The sequence below is a fragment of the Heterodontus francisci genome, chromosome 30 (genome assembly GCF_036365525.1).
Source record: "Heterodontus francisci isolate sHetFra1 chromosome 30, sHetFra1.hap1, whole genome shotgun sequence".
Classification (NCBI taxonomy): domain Eukaryota; kingdom Metazoa; phylum Chordata; class Chondrichthyes; order Heterodontiformes; family Heterodontidae; genus Heterodontus; species Heterodontus francisci.
In genome coordinates this window covers 48,756,569-48,777,821 of record NC_090400.1, presented here as the reverse complement: position 1 = coordinate 48,777,821, position 21,253 = coordinate 48,756,569, and the positions used below count along the sequence as shown (strand labels likewise).

Here is a 21,253-nt window from a genome sequence, read left to right as displayed (position 1 = left end):
ACAAATACAAATTGATGTTATTATTGTTGATAGAGATACATAAGCTAATTCCTGGTTTAAGTGTTTCAACATCATACTTTTCATTAACAAAGTAAGCTATTAGGGGAAGCCCAATATTTCTCTTTTTGAGTTTTAGCTGTTTACTTCCAAACCATCCTACTTCAGCAGAGGGTCAGTACATGAGAGGGAACTTTCCAATCGTTCCGATGAATAGTGCTGCCCAGTGGAACAATTAAATGAAGCCATCTAGCCAGTCAGCAAGACAGTCAGTCAGTCAGCCACCCAGAAAAGGTGGAAATACCACCTCTAAGGTTGAAACATGCTATTCCAGCATTTGGCCTCAACAAGCCATTTACCATCGTGTACTACACCAAGGTGTAATACATAAATAGAAGCAGGAGAAGACCAACTGGCCCCTGGAGCCTGCTCCGCCATTCAATACCATCATGGTAGAGAATTTCGAAGATTCACAACTCTCTCCGTACAGAAATTTCTGCTCATCTCAGTACTAAATGATCGACCACTTATCCAGAGTCTGTGCCCCCATATTCCAGATTCCCTAACCAGGAGAAACAACCTCTCAGCGTCTACCCTGTCAAGCCCCTTCGGAATCGTGTACGTTTCAATGAGATCACTTCTCATTCTTTTTAACTCCAGAGCATAGGCTCAATTTACTCAGCCTCTCATCCCAGGAACCAACCTAATGAACCTTCGCTGTACTGCCTCCAAAAAAAGTATATCCTTTCTTAGATATGGAGACCAAAACTGCGTACAGTACTTCAGGTATGGTTTCACCTATGCCCGATAACAATTGGAGCAAGACTTCCATATTCTTGTACTTTAATCCTCTTGCAATAAAGGCCAACATGCCATTTGCCTTCCCAATTGTTTGCTGTACCTGCATGCTAACTTTCTGTGTTCCTTGTACGAGTACACACAAGTCTTTCTGTAATTGCATTTGACCCATTTCCACCTCTTCGCAGCCCTACCAACACCTAGCAAGGTGGTGCGATTCAGCCAGTGAAAGTTTTCTCTACTTTCTGGTCACGATATACAAAAGAACAAGAAGAACAGTACAGCACAGGAACAGGCCATTTGGCCCTCCAAGCCTGCGCCGATCTTGATGCCTGCCGAAACGAACACCTTCTGCAGTTCCGGGGCCCATATCCCTCTATTCCCTTCCTATTCATATATTTGTCAAGATGTCTCTTAAACGTCGCTATCGTATCTGCTTCCGCCACCTCCCCTGGCAGCAAGTTCCAGGCACTCACCACCCTCTGTGTAAAAAACTTGCCTCGCACATCCCCTCTAAACTTTGCCCCTCGCACCTTAAACCTATGTCCCCTAGTAACTGACTCTTCCACCCTGGGAAAAAGCTTCTGACTATCCACTCTGTCCATGCCGCTCATAACTTTGTAAACCTCGATCATGTCGCCCCTCCACCTCCGTCGTTCCAGTGAAAACAATCTGAGTTTTTCCAACCTCTCCTCATAGCTAATGCCCTCCAGACTAGGCAACATCCTGGTAAACCTCCTCTGTACCCTCTCCAAAGCCTCCATGTCCTTCTGGTAGTGTGGCGACCAGAATTGCATGCAATATTCTAAGTGTGGCCTAACTAAGGTTCTGTACAGCTGCAACATGACTTGCCAATTTTTATACTCTACGCCCCGACCGATGAAGGCAAGCATGCCGTATGCCTTCTTGACTACCTTATCCACCTGCGTTGCCACTTTCAGTGACCTGTGGACCTGTACGCCCAGATCTCTCTGCCTGTCAATACTCCTAAGGGTTCTGCCATTTACTGTATACCTCCCACCTGCATTAGGCCTTCCAAAATGCATTACTTCACATTTGTCCGGATTAAACTCCATCTGCCATTTCTCCACCCAAGTCTCCAACCGATCTATATCCTGCTCTATCCTCTGACAATCCTCATCATTATCCGCAACTCCACCAACCTTTGTGTCGTCCGCAAACTTATTAATCAGACCAGCTACATTTTCCGCCAAATCATTTATATAAACTACAAACAGTAAAGGTCCCAGCACTGATCCCTGCGGAACACCACTAGTCACATCCCTCCATTCAGAAAAACACCCATCCACTGTTACCCTCTGTCTTCTGTGACTGAGCCAGTTCCGTATCCGTCTTGCCAGCTCACCTCTGATCCCGTGTGACTTCACCTTTTGCACCAGTCTGCCATGTGGGATCTTGTCAAAGGCTTTACTAAAGTCCATATAGACAACATCCACCGCCCTTCCCTCATCAATCATCTTCGTCACTTCCTCAAAAAACTCAATCAAGTTAGTGAGACACGACCTCCCCTTCACAAAACCATGCTGTCTCTCGCTAATAAGTTTGTTTGTTTCCAAATGGGAGTAAATCCTGTCCCGAAGAATCCTCTCTAATAATTTCCCTGCCACTGACGTAAGGCTCACCGGCCTATAATTTCCTGGATTATCCTTACCACCCTTCTTAAACAAAGGAAGGACATTGGCTATTCTCCAGTCCTCTGGGACCTCACCTGTAGCCAATGAGGATGCAAAGATTTCTGTCAAGGCCCCAGCAATTTCTTCCCTTGTCTCCCTCAGTATTCTAGGGTAGATCCCATCAGGCCCTGGGGGCTTATCTACCTTAGTACTTTGCAAGACACCCAACACCTCCTCCTTTTTGATAATGAGATGACTGAGACTATCTGCAGTCCCTTCCCTAGGCCTTCTCCTTGGTGAATACTGATGAAAAGTACTCATTTAGCTCTCACCCATTTCCTCTGGCTCCACGCATAGATTCCCATCTGTGTCCTTGAGTGGGCCAACCCTTTCCCTGGTTACCCTCTTGCTCTTTATATATGTATAAAAAGCCTTGGGATTTTCCTTAATCCTGTCTGCCAATGACTTTTCATGACCCATTTTAGCCCTCCTAACTCCTTGCTTAAGTTACTTCCTACTGTCTTTATATTCAAGTGCTTCATCTGTTCCTAGCCTTCCAGCCCTTACAAATGCTTCCTTTTTCTTTTTGACTAGGCTCACAATATCCCGTGTTATCCAAGATTCCCGAAACTTGCCAAACTTGTCTTTCTTCCTCACAGGAACATGCTGGTCCTGGATTCTAATCAGCTGACGTTTAAAAGACTCCCACATGTCAGATGTTGATTTACCCTCAAACAGCCGCCCCCAATCTAAATTCTTCAGTTCCTGCCTAATATTGTTATAATTAGCCTTCCCCCAATTTAGCACCTTCACCCGAGGCCTACTCTTATCCTTATCCACAAGTCCCTTAAAACTTATGGAATTATGGTCACTGCTCCCGAAATGCTCCCCCACTGAAACTTCGACCACCTGGCCGGGCTCATTCCCCAATACCAGGTCCAGAATGGCCCCATCCCTAGTTGGACTATCTACATACTGTTTCAAGAAGCCCTCCTGGATGCTCCTCACAAATTCTGCCCCATCCAAGCCCCTAGCACTAAGTGAGTCCCAGTCAATATTGGGGAAGTTAAAATCACCCACCACTACAACCCTGTTACCTTTACATCTTTCCAAAATCTGTCGACATATCTGCTCCTCTACCTCCGGCTGGCTGTTGGAGGCCTGAAGTAAACCCCCAACATCGTGACTGCACCCTTCCTATTCCTGAGCTCCACCCATATTGCCTCACTGCATGGCCTCTCTGAGGTGTCCTCCCGCAGTACAGCTGTAATATTCTCCTTAACCAGTAACGCAACTCCCCCACCCCTTTTACATCCCCCTCTATCCCGCCTGAAGCTTCTAAAGCCTGGACCATTTCACTGCCAATCCTGCCCTTCCCTCAACCAAGTCTCTGTAATAGCAACAACATCATAGTTCCAAGTACTAATCCAAGCTCTAAGTTCATCTGCCTTACCTGTTATACTTCTCGCATTGAAACAAATGCACTTCAGACCACCAGTCCCGCTGTGCTCAGCAACATCTCCCTGCCTGCTCTTCCTCTTAATCCTACTGGCCTTATTTACTATGTCCTCCTCATTTACTTCACTAGCTGTCCTACTGCTCTGGTTCCCACCCCCCTGCCACACTAGTTTAAACCCTCCCGAGTGACGCTAGCAAACCTTGCAGCCAGGATATTAGTGCCCTTCCAGTTTAGATGCAACCCGTCCTTCTTGTACAGGTCCCATCTGTCCCTGAAGAGAGCCCCAATAGTCCAGATATCTGAAACCCTCCCTTCTACACCAGCTGCTCAGCCACACGTTTAGCTGCACTATCTTCCTATTTCTAGCCTCACTGGCACGTGGCGCAGGGAGTAATCCGGAGATTACAACCCTAGAGGTCCTGTTTTTTAAAACTTACTACCTAACTCCCTAAACTCCCCCTGCAGGACCTCATCACTCTTCCTGCCTATGTCATTGGTACCGATGTGTACCACAACCTCTAGCTGGTCACCCTCCCCCTTCAGAATGCCCTCTGTCCGTTCAGAGACATCCTTGACCCTGGCCCCTGACTATAGAGTCCCCTATAACTATTGCTCTTCTGCACTTTGTCCCTCCCTGCTGAACAACAGTGCCAGCCGTGGTGCCACTGCTCTGGCTGCTGCTGTTTTCCCGATAGGCCATCCCCCCCAACAGTATCCAAAACGGTATACTTGTTAGAGAGGGGGATAGCCACAGGGGAATCCTGCACTGACTGCCTGCCCCTTCTAGCGGTCACCCATCTATCTGCCTGCACTTTGGGTGTAACCACTTCTCTAAAACTCCTGTCTATGACGCTTTCCGCCACCTGCATGCTCCTAAGTGCATCCAGTTGCCGCTCCAACCGATCCATGCGGTCTGTGAGGAGCTGCAACTGGGTACACTTCCTGCAGATGTAGTCGCCCGGAACGCTGGAAGCATCACAGACTTCCCACATCTCACAGGTGAAGCGCTTCACCCCTCTAACTGACATTTCTGTCACTATACAAGCTCAATGCGCCTTGCTATTACATCCAATTGTCCAGTGCAGTGCAGGCATAACTCTCTCAAGCGAGTTTCAGCAGTAGGCTACAGTACTTAACTACTCAAAGTATACCTCCTCTTTATCCCTCTCCTTCGTTCATTCCCATTTACCAGTTTTATTTCAAACTCTGAATGGTTCTCCAGCTGAGATGACAGCAAAGCTAGGAGAGTGATTCTTCCTCAACTTGGAACTGCTAACACATCCCATGAGTAGCTAGCAGGAGGTGGCCATACTTATTATGACTTGTGACTGGCTTGAGTACATGTAGGTAGACACCCTGAAGATACACAGATTTTAAAAAATAAATCACTCCTACATTCAAAATTAATATAACAAAAGGGAATACTTTTTCATAAAGGCCACAGAAATTTCAATTACAGCTCATTCTGCAGTTTCTGACATAGAAGCTTTTCCACTTGAAGTATGGGGGGGGGGGGGGAATGGGGGAAGGGAACTGTGTGGGAGGAATGGCAGCTTTCATGACACTGTGCCTGACATGCTGCTGCTGCCACACTACTTAGATTGCAGATTAGGTATCTTTTTGTTTGTAACAGAAATAAAAAGCTACGCGGATAACAGCAGATTAAGTCATTAGGAGATAATTAATTTTTATAAGGATTTTACATGTTTTCAAATCCTTGGCCCTGCTCAAAGCTGAACAAATGAGTAACACTCTATTATGACATTTTTCAGACTGGTTTTCTCAAACCTGGGTAGGAAAGATTCATTAAAAGCAGGTTACAACAAATCCTTTATCATCTTCATATTTTAAATGACTTAGCGCACAATTCTATAGTGCCACACCCTTTGAACAATTCACAATATCTCATCCCATCAAAAAATTGGTCATACAATTACTGCACCTCAACTAACTTGCATTTCATATGCAAATACATCTGAACCTTTTCACATCTAATTAGTTCCATGAATATATTAAACGTGAACAGACAGTGAGTTAATCCTTTTATTCACACTGACTTTGAAACATTTCTATTAGCCACTTCCTCATTTCTTTGTTCGACTATTTGTATCCAATTTTATTCCATTTATAACCGTGTCAATTTTTTCGACATGCTCCCTTAATATGGAGAGTCTAGTTGGCACTGAACACAGGAGAGTTGCTTTGTATAAAATGATGCGGGAAGCACTGACACCCAAGACATTTCTGCAATGATTAGATGCTTGTCACTGATGAAATGAATGCTGACAGGACAGGTGGACAAACAGTCAGTGTCAGAGCAGGATCAACATCCAGGAATGTTGGATTTTTCAGGAAAATGTTATGATGGGGTGTGTGAAATGTTTGTTAGGGCATGAGCATTTTGAGCTGCATAACAGCAGCATAAAGTGCTCATGGATTATGGGTCCCTTACTGCTGCTGCTGATGGCGATGGGAGCAATTTGAGACCATGAATTCAGGAAAAAAAATTACACAGCATTGAACACATTGGCTTAAGTCGAAATTTTTCTTTAGCATATTGGTACTAATACTTCAGATATGCCTAGTGACACTGCGATACAGTGATCCAGCAATGAAATGGTATTCTAAACAGAACGTATTGTGGAACAGAGAAGCAATGTTCCGTGTTCTGATTCCTCACAGGCAGAAGAAAATAAATAAAAAATGTTTTTATCTAGGAGTGCCACTGACTGTAGGTATGCATTTCACCCATAAAATCAACCCAATCAGGAACATACAGCAGCAGACATGAGTTGTACAAGCCTGTCATTCTGAAACTGGATTAGCCGCCTCTTCTGGCCTGTTAAACACACTGAGCCAGTTCAGCTCATTGTGACACAAACATGTAGACATGTCAGTTCAATGTCCTCAGGGCTGTCAAGCCCTCAACATGCTCCCATTATCTAAAAACAATCTCCAACAAACCTAGAGGTGTCGGATGACAATATACAACATGAGAGTGCAGCACATAGGCCAAAGGCAAAGGATCGATTTATAAATGGTAGAAGCAGTATATAACAGCCAGTCACAATAGGCCACTCTCTGCCAGCTTCCTGGGGGAATGGGTCAGAGAGCAATACTGGGACAAAGCTGGGACCAGGTTAACTGAACACGTGAAAGGGAAACCCAAATAGCTGGAGAAAGTAATTTAATAAAAAATAAATCTAAACACAATCTAAAAGTAATTTTATGGAATACCCTAGTAGTTTGAAAGAGACTGAACAGAGACCGCAGATGGCATAATTAACACTGAACCAGACGGTGACAAGGTGCAAATGAGATGTGTAGCTCACGCTGAATGTGCAAGACTGACCTGGTTTTTGTAGATGGTATAACCATCTTTCTCATGCTGTAGGGCTGATCGAAACTCTGCTTTGCTCTCGTAGACACGCGCTACCAGATGGTGGCTGATGAGCAGGGGGGGGTGAAAGAAGAATACAGAATTTCATTCTTAAAATTTTCTTATTTTTTTAAATCCCCAAATGGCAGTCAAATAAAAGAAAAACATTCAATTATTAAAAAAATATGAGACAGTAACTTATTACCTCAGGGCAACTTTGAGAGATTTTGCTCCATGGCATTTTCCATTGATTGCCAGAGCATTCTCCAGGAACCTCAGGGCAAGGTCATACTCCATAACACCATGTAATACAAGGCCAATATTACTCTGTAATGAAACCATAAAAACGCTACCTAAGTACATTACTTGCACAGCTATAGGTTAGAATAAATTGCAAAAAAGGATCAATTTATTTCAAGGATGTTTTAAATTGCCAGGGGTGGAGAGAAAAAGAAAGTGTTCTTTCCATTGGTCTACATTATCATTTATTCCTAAGAACTAAAAGGTTTGCCTCAAAGCATTAATATCCTAGAGAAAAAAGGGATATGGTACAGTAATGCAGTGGTTACGGTACTGGATTAGTAACCCAGAGATCATGAGTTCAAATCCCACCATGTTAGGTTGGTAAACAATAAATTTGGCAACTTGTGAATTAGCACCAGAAAAATGGTTCACTAATATCATTCAAGGAATGTGTTGGACATGGACAGTTAAGGGTTAAAAAATCAAACTCACCTCCATAACTGTAACTGTGTCATAGAGCAACAAGCCTTCTAAGATAAACAGGAAAACAAGTGGATACTTATGCAAGGAAAGAAGCAACTGGGGCAATATCGATCGTGAGGGATTAATGTATAAATTTAGTGACTGGTGTAATAAATACAAGAGGAGGAATTAGTTAACCATGGCATACAGCGGATATTTAGGCAAATAAACTGAAAATAAACTGTACTTGAAAGGATCCAAAAACAGATAAATCATAAGGTCTTTTCTGTGAAATGTACCATTGAAATTAGCAAACAGAGGAAATAAAGGAATAGTTTTCTAGAGTTAGTTGGAGAGCTTGAAAGGAGAGAAACCTGAAGCTTCTCTTCTGTGCTAGATAGATTACCTACACTGTATTATTAAAGTCCACTATCATCTCGTGCTCACTCGAAGCGTATCCTCATGAACCACAGAAGGAAGGAGGCTGATTAACAACTGACTCAACAGAACAGAACCTGCCATCCTTACTCGACCTGGCCTACACATGACTCCAGTTTACACTAAGTGGTTGACTCAAAGCCCTTGGGGAAATTACTTTGAAAAGCAGTTCCACCACAGTCTTTAAAGATGGGCAGTAAAAATAGCCATTTTCAATCACTCACATCCTGAGAAAGAAAATGTGGAAGCAAAGCCAGAGCATCTATGATACAATGGGGAAATCATTAGGTTCTTATTAAACAAGAATGGGAAACATGATGCTAAACCCATAGGCAAAATTGAGCAAAAAGCAGTAAGTACCTTTTAATGACAAACACCCAGATCTTCTGATCTACCCAAGAATCCCAAAGCTTACTTCTGGAACATAAACAACTTGAAAAGCAACATTCAGATTAAAACACTATTGCTGGACTCGCAGGTGGAAGCCCTTCATTCTGTTAGTGAAGTGTCCTTCAATTACACATTACCAGTCGCTGGTTTTCTCCAGACTGCACAGATACTCACGTCCAACAGTGCCATTTCTGGATGATCCTCACCATATACCAAGAGCAGGAGGTAGCGAGATCGATACAGTAATTTTAAGGCTGTTGATAGTTGACCATTTGCAAAGCAGTACAATGCAAGGTGCATCTGTAAAGGAAAAGAACAAAAAAAAACTTGATAAACTGCAAAACATACGACTATCTTAAGGCATTTTTACACAAATGGTATAGTGCGAAGAGAACAGTGCTGAAGAGGAGACACCGGAGAGTGCAATAGTCTCCACATTCAGTTTTTTCAGTGAGCTGTCAGTACCTACTGGGGGTTGTTTTGTATTTTCTCCATCAGTAATTGTCAGGACTCATGAACAGTTGAGTGCTGGAAGTGTTTGGGCCATTTATATGAATAGGTGCTGCCACAGACAGCACAATGTCAATGTCAACAGAGTGGGAAATGACCTCACTCAGAACTTATGCATTGCCAATCTACCTGATAGAGCTTTACAAAGTTATGAGTGGCATGGACAGAGTGGATAGTCAGAAGCTTTTTCCCAGGTGGAAGAGTCAGTTACTAGGGGACATAGGTTTAAGGTGTGAGGGGCAAAGTTTAGAGGGGATGTGCAAGGCAAGTTTTTTTTTACACAGAGAGTGCCTGGAACTTGCTGCCGGGGGAGGTGGTGGAAGCAGGTACGATAGCGACGTTTAAGAGGCATCTTGACAAATAAATGAATAGGATGGGAATAGAGGGATACGGTCCCCGGAAGTGCAGAAGATTTTAGTTTAGACAGGCATCACGATCGGCGCAGGCTTGGAGGGCCGAACGGCCTGTTCCTGTGCTGTACTGTTCTTTGTAAACATTGTGCTCACAGTCAACTTGGATAAAAACAGCCAGAAGACCTTGAGTCCCATTTTACAAACCAATGCACTGCAACATAATACGTAACGGTAAATATGCATGAAGTAATTTTTACTGCACAAGTCAATCAATATAGTCAAACACGTTATTGAGTGAGAAGCTGTGTGGCTAAATATTCCCACTACTGCTGCTTTACACCTGGTACAGTGAATTCAATAATGCTATTTTAACCATTCGCCAATGAGGATTTCACTTGCCAAAGTATTTACTTTATTTTTTGAGAAAGGGACTAAGGAAGCAATGGAAACAGAAAAGTTTAATTTTATTTATCAACAAAAAGAAAAGTCATCTAGTCTGTATCTTCAGCTGTCTCCACAGTTGAGGTTCCCCAAGAGAGCAGAGTGAAGATGCTTGCCCTTCCACCACCGCCGCCCCCCCAAAAGGGAGGCAAACAAATAGAAATGTTACACAAAAAGTGTAATTGGAAAAGTGTTTTTGTTCTACTAATGGCTGAGTAGGTTTTGCTATGACCAGGTGAGATAAGGGTTCCCTCTCAGCTTTTGCCTGGTTTAACTGTAACAGGATTTAATTTTAGAAACACTATGTTTTTAGCACTCCCTCAGCGAATCCTTGTTCACTGCTTTCCAATTGTGAGACAAAGAAGTCAATTAGACAGGTTTTCTTAGATTTAAACAAGAAAGGTGGAAGTTTATTAATCTTAAACTCTAATTCGGGTAATTGCTACGAATACGCGACGCAACCACACGAGCATGCATACACAATAAACACACACGCAGATAGAGACAGAAAAAGAAGAAGGAATAAAAGTTTGAGGCAATATCTGATAGCTATTTATGGCCCTTTAAGTTATATGTGGAGTCTTTGGTTGCGGGTAAATCTTGCTGTTTGCTGGGGCCCACTGCACACTTCAACTTGTTTTGATGTAGGAGTCTTTCCTCTCTTGAGGTTTAAGCGACTTCAGTGGGTCCGTAGGCTTGTGAGAAAGCGAGCGCCAGCCAGGAGAGAGGCTATCTTGTTCCAGGTTCAGTTACAATCTGCAGTCTGACCCAAACTCCTGTGAGCACAATTCAAACCTCCAAGTTGACCAGCAGGCTAGTCATGTGACTTAAGTTTTTTGAACAAACTCTCCTGTCTCATTTGTGGATTCCGAAGCTTTCGGGGAGGGGAGGGGGGGGTTAGGTGCTGTCTCTTACACCGACAAGATGTGGATCTCCATTGCCCAGACCAATTTCTGTTAATTGAATCAGAGAGCAATTCTTTTGTCTCTCCAAGCACCGTTTTAATATGCAAATGTTCTTCCAGCCACTGATAATCTCTTTAAACAAGTCATCTCTTCGCTCCAGCAACAGTTTAAAATTAACGTTCATATACCAAAATTAATATGCCTCATTCTTGGCAAGTGGGGGTCCTCATGACACCTCCACACCCAGCGGAATGAAATGCGATTTTTTTTTAAAAGGGCATTTCGTTAAAATTAAGTACAGGAAAACACACGTGTATCTCTCTCATTCACTCAGAATTCCTAACAGTTGTTACTGTCTGTCTTTGCTTGGTAGCAGTGCTGCTTTAAACTGCCCTTTTTGGCATCCCAATAAACATATGGTTTTTGGGGAAGTTTTTCAGTTTGCACATTTCCATGGCTGCCTAGGGTGTCTTTGTTCTTGTTGAGGTCTGCAGGGGGAGGGTTAGATTTAATTAGCCCGAGGTTGGAATTCTGCTCAGGGGTGGCAGCAGTAGGCGGTTCCACTCTGAACTCTCTTTCAGTGCTTTGATGAGTCATGCAAGGGCTTTTCACCTTAAGGGATAGCTGGTTCCCTTTTTTCCGGGCTGTGGAGGCAGATTCTGCACTAATCTTCCCATTATCCTTTGGGACACTCCTGCTTGCAGGTATTTGCCCAGATTCTACTGCACTCCCTTGCGGCACATCAACTAGGTGAGGCATCACCCTCACAGTTTCTCTGCCCTCTTGAGGACCTTCTTTGTCTTTGCAGATTCCTGTAAATGCTGCTAGCCACTCTGGTAGGGGGCTTCTAGTATCTACATTTACAGAGGAGGATGTGGGGTCTAACTTTTCAAATATTTCAGGGTTGGCTGACCGGACAGTAGAGGTTTCAATTTGGGATTCCTCATGGAGTTCCTTTAACCTGCCCCCTTGGTCCCTTTTTCCCCTTTCTTATCTAACGTTTTGTCAGCCTTCTGCATGCCAGTCCCCTTTTGTTCTCAGCAGGGGTCCCTTACAATTCATCTGCTGGAGGGTCCTCCAAACACTGGTACAGGACTTAGAGGGGTGCAGTTTTCACTGTAGGTTGGGGTATCCCCTCAACCTGACACCTGTGGCAACTCCATCTTTGTGGAGTTTTGGCCAAAGTGCTGTCTTATGTGGGCTTCGGTTTTTCGTATACCGACATGCACAGCCAATGTAATCTCATGGGCCATTCTTAATATTTCTCTCCGGTACCACTAACTAGTGAACCACTGTCCACTCCTTGCTCTCAGGTCTGTGAGGAGAACTCCACTTTCTCGTCAGTACCTCATTCTTTAAATAGTAGCAATCAGGGACTCCCTCTGCTTCAATTTCAGACTGGGCAGCCTGTGCTAACTCTCTCGATACTGGATCGGCTCGCTGAGCCTCAGCTAGGGAAGATCCACTTAACTCATTCCCTGGGTTTATAACTTTCCAAATAACTTCTCAGACAGACAGACCAGGTCATTTGCCTGCAGTGCCAGTCTCCTCTGGGGGAGCTGGTTTGATCATGGCCAGATTCACTATACATTCAGGGAAACTGCAGGGGACCGTCTCCTGCCACTGCCCTGTCTCTCTCACCTCCTGTAGTCTCTTTCATATTGGGGAAGCTACCACCTTCGCTCCCGCAGATCATTACCTAGGAGCAGGTCAACCCCGTTCAGAGGCAAAGGAGGGTCATTCCCAACAGTCACAAATCCCGAAACTAGGTCGCACTCCACACACTGTCCTCCAATACCATTCATCACCATTCTAGTGTTTATTGCACTCTCTGGGGGAAAGGTCAGGCCTTTTCCCAGTAAAAGGGATCTCGAGGCCCCTGTGTCCCTCAGAATTACTATGGGCTTGCTTGCCCCACTCAAGGGGTAAGGGGTCATTCTCCCTTCGGACACAAAATCCTGATAACCTTCAGGAATCCTATTAAATTTTCCTGTACTTGCAGCGGTAGGCTTCTTGGTCTCACTCTTACTGCAGTTAAAGCCACATCTTGCTCTGCTGTGCTTTCCATCAGGGTCACTTCTCCTTCACTGAGCGCATGTGCCCTGATTAACCCTACAGGTTTTCCCTTTAGTTTCCAGCAGTCAGCTCTTAAATGCCTTGCCTTATTACAATGGAAGCACACAGGTCTCCGGGTTTCACTCCTAGGGCTGAATTTTACCGGCCCCTCGACGCCACAGGTTGCGGCACGGGGGCCAGTAAAATTCTGTGGGGAGAGGCTCACCTCAACCCACAATTTTGAAAACGGCCTGCCGCATATTACCGGCAGCAGCAGGACCTCTGTGCGGCACAGCCCCTCCCCCCCCACAGCCGCCTGGCGGCAGGCCCTTCATTAGCATATGCAAATGAACATGTAAACTATTTAAATAAATTTACCTGCAGGCGGCGGCCGTTCCACTCCGATATTACAGCCGCCATTCGTGCTCCACGCGTCTTTAGAACTCCGTATGGAGTTTCGGGTAGGAACCTGGTCGGGAGGAGGGAGGAATAAAATTTACAGGGCGAGAGGGGTGGAGGAGTGGGGAAATCAATTTTTATTGGATTTGGGGAGAGTGGGAAGGGGGTGAAGGGCAAAAGATTGGACGTTGGGGGGGGGGGGGTTGCGGGGAGGAGAAGTTTGTGTATTGGAACAAACGCCTGAAATGACCATGGAGGGGGGGGGGGAAGGGCCTCCATCATTTATCTTTCAATGTATTAAAAGTCTCTTATTTTATACCCTTTAAAAATTAAACCTATTTGTGCGGGCTTAAAGCCCTCTAAAAAGGGCGCTGGTGCCAAACGCCGTTGCCGGGGACATGGAGGCCGCCCCTCTACGTCACCGGGGCGGCTGCTCCGCCCCCTCTATTTAAATGAGCCCCTGCGCTTAATATTGCTGGGGCTCAGGGACAGCGCATCCGCACGGGATGCACGCTGTTCTTAGAGTGCGCTGCTGCGAACTGCGGCGCACTCAAAATTCAGCCCCTACTTACAGCACCTTAATTTTTGGCTGGAGCAGGGCTCCTTGTCTCTCCTGCTTTTCTTTCCCTCCCAGGACTGCTTGAGCTTCTATCACTTTCCCACCCTTTGTCCTTTTCGGACTTGTGGGGGTGATTAGGAAAGGTTTTCCCCTGGGAAACCGACTTATACATGAGCGCAAATTCATCAGCCAGCACCACGGCTTGCCAGGCTCTATGAAACTTCTGTCCTGTAGTTTTTTTTTCTTTTCTGGTGTATGCGGTGTGCCTTTAAAGCTGTAAAAGGATCAGTACTGCTTTAAGGCAACAAGCTCAAGGGGCTGAGTCAAAAATTGCATTCGCGTTGCTGTAGGATACAGCCACTCAGGACCAAGGATACAGAGATACAATGTTGCCGAATGACATTTGAAACTAGCTGAAAAACTGGCTTTTGAGACACAGTTAACAGACACAGCCAGCTGGACCAGCATGAACTGAACAGAGATCTCTGACAATTTAAACTGAAGGAAGGAAAGTTAGACTGTGACAATCATTTATCCCTCAAAAATTCTAAAGGCAAATTGATTCATTAAAAAGTGTTTGCAAGTTGTTAATTGCTGAATCATCGCTGCAGAAGAAAAACATTACTTCAACTGCTGAACTGGACTACGGACTGGCGTACTATTGAAGAACCTTTTCTTTTTTCCATTGGACGGCTGTGAGGACTTCAAGCAACCTTGGACAGTTACACATTGGAAGATTCCACTTCGACAGGAGCATAATTCTGCAAGGACACTAATTTTTCCACTTTAAATGTTGTTTATATCTTTGTAGTGTTTAAGAATTTAGCTTTTCTAATTAAACAGTTAATTTGTTGATCTAAGACACCCGGTTTGGTTAGCCTCATTCAGGGGTTGATAGATGGTACAATTTGGCTGGGACATGCGCGATGCCAATATCATCACCCTCTATAAAAACAAAGGTGACCGCGGTGACTGCAACAACTACCGTGGAATCTCCCTGCTCAGCATAGTGGGGAAAATCTTTGCTCGAGTCACTCTGAACAGGCTCCAGAAGCTGGCCGAGCGCGTCTACCCTGAGGCACAATGTGGCTTTCGTGCAGAGAGATCGACCGTTGACATGCTGTTCTCCCTTCGTCAGATACAGGAGAAATGCCGTGAACAACAGATGCCCCTCTACATTGCTTTCATTAATCTCACCAAAGCCTTTGACCTTGTCAGCAGACGTGGTCTCTTCAGACTACTAGAAAAGATTGGATGCCCACCAAAGCTACTAAGTATCATCACCTCATTCCATGACAATATGAAAGGCACAATTCAACATGGTGGCTCCTCCTCAGAGCCCTTTCCTATCCTGAGTGGCGTGAAACAGGGCTGTGTTCTCGCACCCACACTTTTTGGGATTTTCTTCTCCCTGCTGCTTTCACATGCGTTCAAGTCCTCTAAAGAAGGAATTTTCTTCCACACAAGATCAGGGGGCAGGTTGTTCAACCTTGCCCGTCTAAGAGCGAAGTCCAAAGTACGGAAAGTCCTCATCAGGGAACTCCTCTTTGCTGACGATGCTGCTTTAACATCTCACACTGAAGAGTGCCTGCAGAGTCTCATCGACAGGTTTGCGGCTGCCTGCAATGAATTTGGCCTAACCATCAGCCTCAAGAAAATAAACATCATGGAGCAGGATGTCAGAAATGCTCCATCCATCAATATTGGCGACCACGCTCTGGAAGTGGTTCAAGAGTTCACCTACCTAGGCTCAACTATCACCAGTAACCTGTCTCTAGATGCAGAAATCAACAAGCGCATGGGAAAGGCTTCCACTGCTATGTCCAGACTGGCCAAGAGAGTGTGGGAAAATGGCGCACTGACACGGAACACAAAAGTCCGAGTGTATCAGGCCTGTGTCCTCAGTACCTTGCTCTATGGCAGCGAGGCCTGGACAACGTATGTCAGCCAAGAGCGATGTCTCAATTCATTCCATCTTCGCTGCCTCCGGAGAATACTTGGCATCAGGTGGCAGGACCGTATCTCCAACACAGAAGTCCTCGAGGCGGCCAACATCCCCAGCTTGTACACACTACTGAGTCAGCGGCGCTTGAGATGGATTGGCCATGTGAGCCACATGGAAGATGGCAGGATCCCCAAAGACACATTGTACAGCGAGCTCGCCACTGGTATCAGACCCACCGGCCATCCTTGTCTCCGCTATAAAGACGTCTGCAAACGCGACATGAAATCCTGTGACATTGATCACAAGTCGTGGGAGTCAGTTGCCAGCATTCGCCAGAGCTGGCGGGCAGCCATAAAGACAGGGCTAAAATGTGGCGAGTCGAAGAGACTTAGTAGTTGGCAGGAAAAAAAGACAGAGGTGCAAGGGGAGAGCCAACTGTGTAACAGCCCTGACAAACAAATTTCTCTGCAGCACCTGTGGAAAAGCCTGTCACTCTAGAATTGGCCTTTATAGCCACTCCAGGCGCTGCTTCACAAACCACTGACCACCTCCAGGCGCATATCCATTGTCTCTCGAGATAAGGAGGCCCAAAAGAAAAAGAAAAAGAAGTGTTTAAGAATTTAGCTTTTCTAATTAAACAGTTAATTTGTTGATCTAAGACACCCGGTTTGGTTAGCCTCATTCAGGGGTTGATAGATGGTACAATTTGGCTGGGTCTTTCTTTACTTTGGAAAGTTTAACATGATATATTAGGTGATCTGTGGAGGGGCGAGACTGAATCAACAGTGCGTTTCTCCCACCACAATCAGAATCATAAATTTTGACAGAGGGCTTTGTCTTGAGCGCTCGGTCATAACAATGTGCCTTTATGGAGACTGGGAGAGAGTTTTTAAATTCCTCTAGCAAAATTACTTCTGAGATTTTCATAGCTGAGCTGCACTTTAAGAGCCCTCAGCCATTGGTCAAAAGTCGGCTGCTTATTTCTCTCAAACTTCAGGTACGTTTGATCAGCTTGCTTCTTGAGGGTTCTAAACTTTTGGCGATAGGCTTCTGGTACTAACTCACATGCCCAGAGGATAGCATTTTTTGTCAGTTCATAATTGGATGAACTCTCAACTGGCAACATGGGACAAACCTCATGGGCTTTTCCAGTTTGCTTATTTTGTAGCAGGAGAGTCCAGCTGGCCACATTAACTGCCTTGCCAGTTTTTCAAAAGACACAAAAAAGGCTTCCATGTCTCCCTCACTGAATTTTGGGATTAATTGGGAAAGTTTTTAACAATTCTGTACCCAGCCCTGAATTACACTCTTTCATATTGGCCATGCTTTCACTGGGGTTACAGTGTCACCCTCTAGTTAACTCAAGTCGCCTCAGCTCTCTCTCTCCGCATTCTTTCTAGAAGGCTCTCTTTCTCTCTTTTTCTTCACGTTCCTTCTGAAAGCTTCTTTCTTTCTCTCTCTCCCCTGTCTCTTTCCCTGTCTTTTAATTCAAGTTTCCTCGGTTTCATTTGTAGCTTTGCTAGCAATACCCTGCCAGAGTCTATTTCTAACCCTGTTTCTGCTTCTTCTGATTAAAGGGAAAAATGGTTGGCCACTAGTCTTAGGAGTTCAGACTTTCTAGCCATCCCACGTACAGTGATCCCACACTGCTCAGCCATTTTCCTCAACTCCTCCATGGACAGTGCTTTTAACTTATCCCAAGTTACTTCACCCTGGCTTGGGGAGCTACTAGCTTCAGTCACAGACATGTTAGTATTGTAGCACACACAACCACAAGAAAATCTGTATTGAAATCTTTTCTCTTTTTGATTGGGATCAATTTGGCTTCCCACTTCCAATTTCTTGTTTGCCTGTGGGTCAAAACCAAAAAGCCCCCAAATTTCTGTTACGACAAGGTAAGACAGGGGTCTAGGGGGTTCCCTCTCAGCCTTTGCCTGGTTTAACTGTAACAGGGTTTAATTTTAGAAACACCATGTTTTTAGCTCTCCTTCAGTGAATCCTTGTTCACCGCTTTCCAATTGTAAGGCAACGAAATCAGTTAAGACAGGTTTTCTTAGATTTAAACAAGAAAGGTGGAAGTTTATTAATCTTAAACTCTAATTCGGGTAATGGCTACGAATACTCAACATGACCACACCAACATGCATACGCGATAAACACACGCAGACAGAGACAGAAAAAGAAGATGGAATAAAGGGGAAAAGTTTGAGGCAATATCTGGTAGTTATTTATGGTCCTTTAAGTTCAATGTGGAGTCTTTGGTTGCGGGTAAGTTTTGCTGTTCGTTGGGGCGCAGTGCACGCTTCAATTTGTTTCGATGTTGGAGTCTTTTCTCTCGAGGTTTAAGCAACCTGTGGGTCCGGAGGCTTGTGAGAAAGCGAGAGTGCCAGCCAGGAGAGAGGCTGTCTTGTTCCAGGTTCAGCTACAATCTGCAGTCTGACCCAAACTGTCCCGTGAGCAGAATTTAAACCTCCAAGTTGGCCAGCAGGCTCACCATGTGACTAAATTTTTTCAACAAATTCTCCAGCGTCTTTTGTGGATTCCAAAGCTCTCGGGGGTGGTTGGGGCGGGGGGGGGGGGGGGGTGCGGTGTCGTGCTGTCTCTTATACCAAGATGTGGATCATCATTGCCTAGACCAATCTCTGTTAATTGAATCAGTGAGCAATTCTTTTGTCTCCCCTAGCACTGTCTCTTAGTACGCAAATGTTCTTCCAGCCACTGATCTCTTTAAACAAGTCATCTCTTCACTCCAGCAACAATTTAAAATTAATGTTCATATGACAAAATTAATATGCCTCATTCTCGGCAGGTGGGGGTCTTCATGACAGTTTACACGAGTCACTGAGTCGCTCAGACTGGATGGCCCCTGGTTCAATTCCCTGGTATGCTGAGTTGGCTGTTCTTGGGCATTGCCACAGCACAGACACTACAGTTAGCCTCAGTTCCCCTGGGTAACCAAATGAAAAGTTATCCAAGAAAATTGAGCACTATGTAGCAACCAGTGTGCGCGTGATCCGATCTGCCAGTGACACCCACCTACCCACAATCAAATAGCTTACTCAGCAATGTTGGCCTCTTAGGGGAGGTACTGGAGACTGATTGTTACAGGTTGAACTGTACTCACGTAGAGCTAATTATCTTTAGGAGGGGGGGGATATCGGCAAGATAAAAATGGCTTTTTATATTTTTGAAATATAAAGTTAGGATGAGAAACATTCTTAAGAAGCCCTGTCATAAGGGGAAAAAATTAAATGATGGGAAATTAAAACAGGTTCCAAAAAGGCTACGCTATTTAACATGGAAAGCAAATCTATTCATTCTTTAATCACCAAAATCATGTGAAATTTCTTACGTCATCCCAGTTTGGTTTAATCTGGATTGTACTAAAAGAACAGGATCATCTTTTCTTCTGACAGTTCAATCGGGGAATACTGTCAGCCGAACACAGAAATAAAAATGACATTCACAGGTGGAACCATTCACTGGCAAAACATCATTAAAACTGACAAAAATTCCATCAGAGCAGCATTTTACAGGCAACCACTGAATAACGTGCCCCACCTGGGAACCTCTTCAATGGGAAACTTCCCAACAATATTGTCACCCTGACAGGTTGATCTACTTCATGCCAAAACAAACAGCAGCTCCACAGAGAAAATAAACAATGAAAAAAAAAAGAATTTTTTTTTGGAAAATGTTTTTTTTGTTAAAAAAGAGGCAATGATCAACAGTTTTTCAAAAAAAACAATACATTATAAATTAGAAATGTTTTGAGGATTCTGGCTCCATTACATGCTCAAATTTAATATTTTCCAGTTTGTCAGGTTTTCTGCACCATTTATCTGTTCTTGTCTTTTATACTTCCTCACACTAGGCAGGATCCTAGTGAATCTGCATTGCACACACACTAAAATCTCCATATTTTTGTCCATAGTGTGGACTCCAATATTGCACACAGTATTCTAATTGAGGTCTATGGCACCATATATGCTAAGGCATCACCCTCATGAAGATGAGATCTAAGGCACCACTTACCTTGCCTCGCATTCCAAAGGGATCGTTCCCTCCGCGACACCCTCGTCCACTCCTCCATTACCTCCACCACCTCATCCCCTTACCATGGCACTTTCCCCTGCAATTGCAGGAGGTGTAATACCTGCCCATTTACCTCCTCTCTCCTCACTATTCAAGACCCCAAACACTCCTTTCAGGTGAAGCAGTGATTTACGTGTACTTCTTTCAATCTAGTATACTGTATTCGCCGCTCACAACGTGGTCTCCTTTACACTGGGGAGACCAAACGTAGATTGGGTGACCGTTTTGCGGAACACCTCCGCTCAGTCGATAAGCATGACCCAAAACTTCCAGTTGCTGGCCATTTCAACAACCCCCCCACCCCAGCCCGCTCTCATGCTCACATCTGTGTCCTGGGATTGTTGCAGTGTTCCAGCGAACATCAATGCAAGCTCGAGGAACAGCATCTCATTTACCGATTAGGTACACTACAGCCTGCTGGACCGAACATTGTATTCAATAATTTCAGAGCATGATGGCAACCACCACCCCCCACCCCTACTTTAGTGTTTAGTTTTTTTTTTCTTTTTTATTTGCTTATTTTATTTTAGTTTTTTTAGTTTGGTTAGTTTGTTTCTACTGTGCCTACCTACTGTTCCTGTTTAAAAAAATTTTTTTTAATGTTTGTGCTTGGAGTGCTTTGTGCTTTACAGTCGATTAACACCCTCTCTGTACTAACGCTTTGTCTTTCAGCGCACCATTAACATACCGTTTGCCTTTGTTCCATGACCTTCCGGTCAGTTATTCTCTGTGACCTTGTCCTATCTACACCTTCTCCTTTGTTATCTCTTGCCCCACTCCCGCTTTACTTGTTTAAAACCTTTTACATTTCTAATATTTGTCAGTTTTGAAGGGTCACTGACCTGAAACATTAACTCTGCTTCTCTCTCCACAGATGCTGCCAGACCTGCTGAGTAATTCCAGCATTTCTTGTTTTTATTTCAGATTTCCAGCATCTGCAGTATTTTGCTTTTATTTGTTCTTCTATCTCCCTCTCACTATTTAGGGGTCTATAGTACACTCCTAGTAGTGTGGCTGCCCCTTCTTATTTCTGAGCTCAACCCATATGGCCTCATTTGTTGATTCATTTAGCATATCATCCCTATTCACAGCTGTAATTGATTCTTTAACCAATAATGCTACACCCCCTCCTTTTTTATTCCCCTCTATCCTGCCTGAAAACTCTATATCCAGTTATGTTGAGCTGTCATT

The 21,253-nt window shown here is 44.4% G+C and overlaps 1 protein-coding gene across 3 annotated transcripts in view; it reads right to left on the bottom strand.

The window, feature by feature from the left end:
• Window positions 1–21,253, bottom strand: part of cluha (clustered mitochondria (cluA/CLU1) homolog a) — a 114,518-nt gene that overhangs the window by 7,815 nt on the left and 85,450 nt on the right. For all 3 annotated transcript variants that reach the window (XM_068010531.1, XM_068010532.1, XM_068010533.1), the window contains exons 21-23: window positions 8,975–9,100; window positions 7,473–7,594; window positions 7,241–7,334 (exon numbers count right to left, since the gene is read on the bottom strand). In XM_068010531.1, the coding sequence (XP_067866632.1) occupies window positions 7,241–7,334; window positions 7,473–7,594; window positions 8,975–9,100 (342 nt within the window). The remainder of the gene's footprint in view (window positions 1–7,240; window positions 7,335–7,472; window positions 7,595–8,974; window positions 9,101–21,253) is intronic.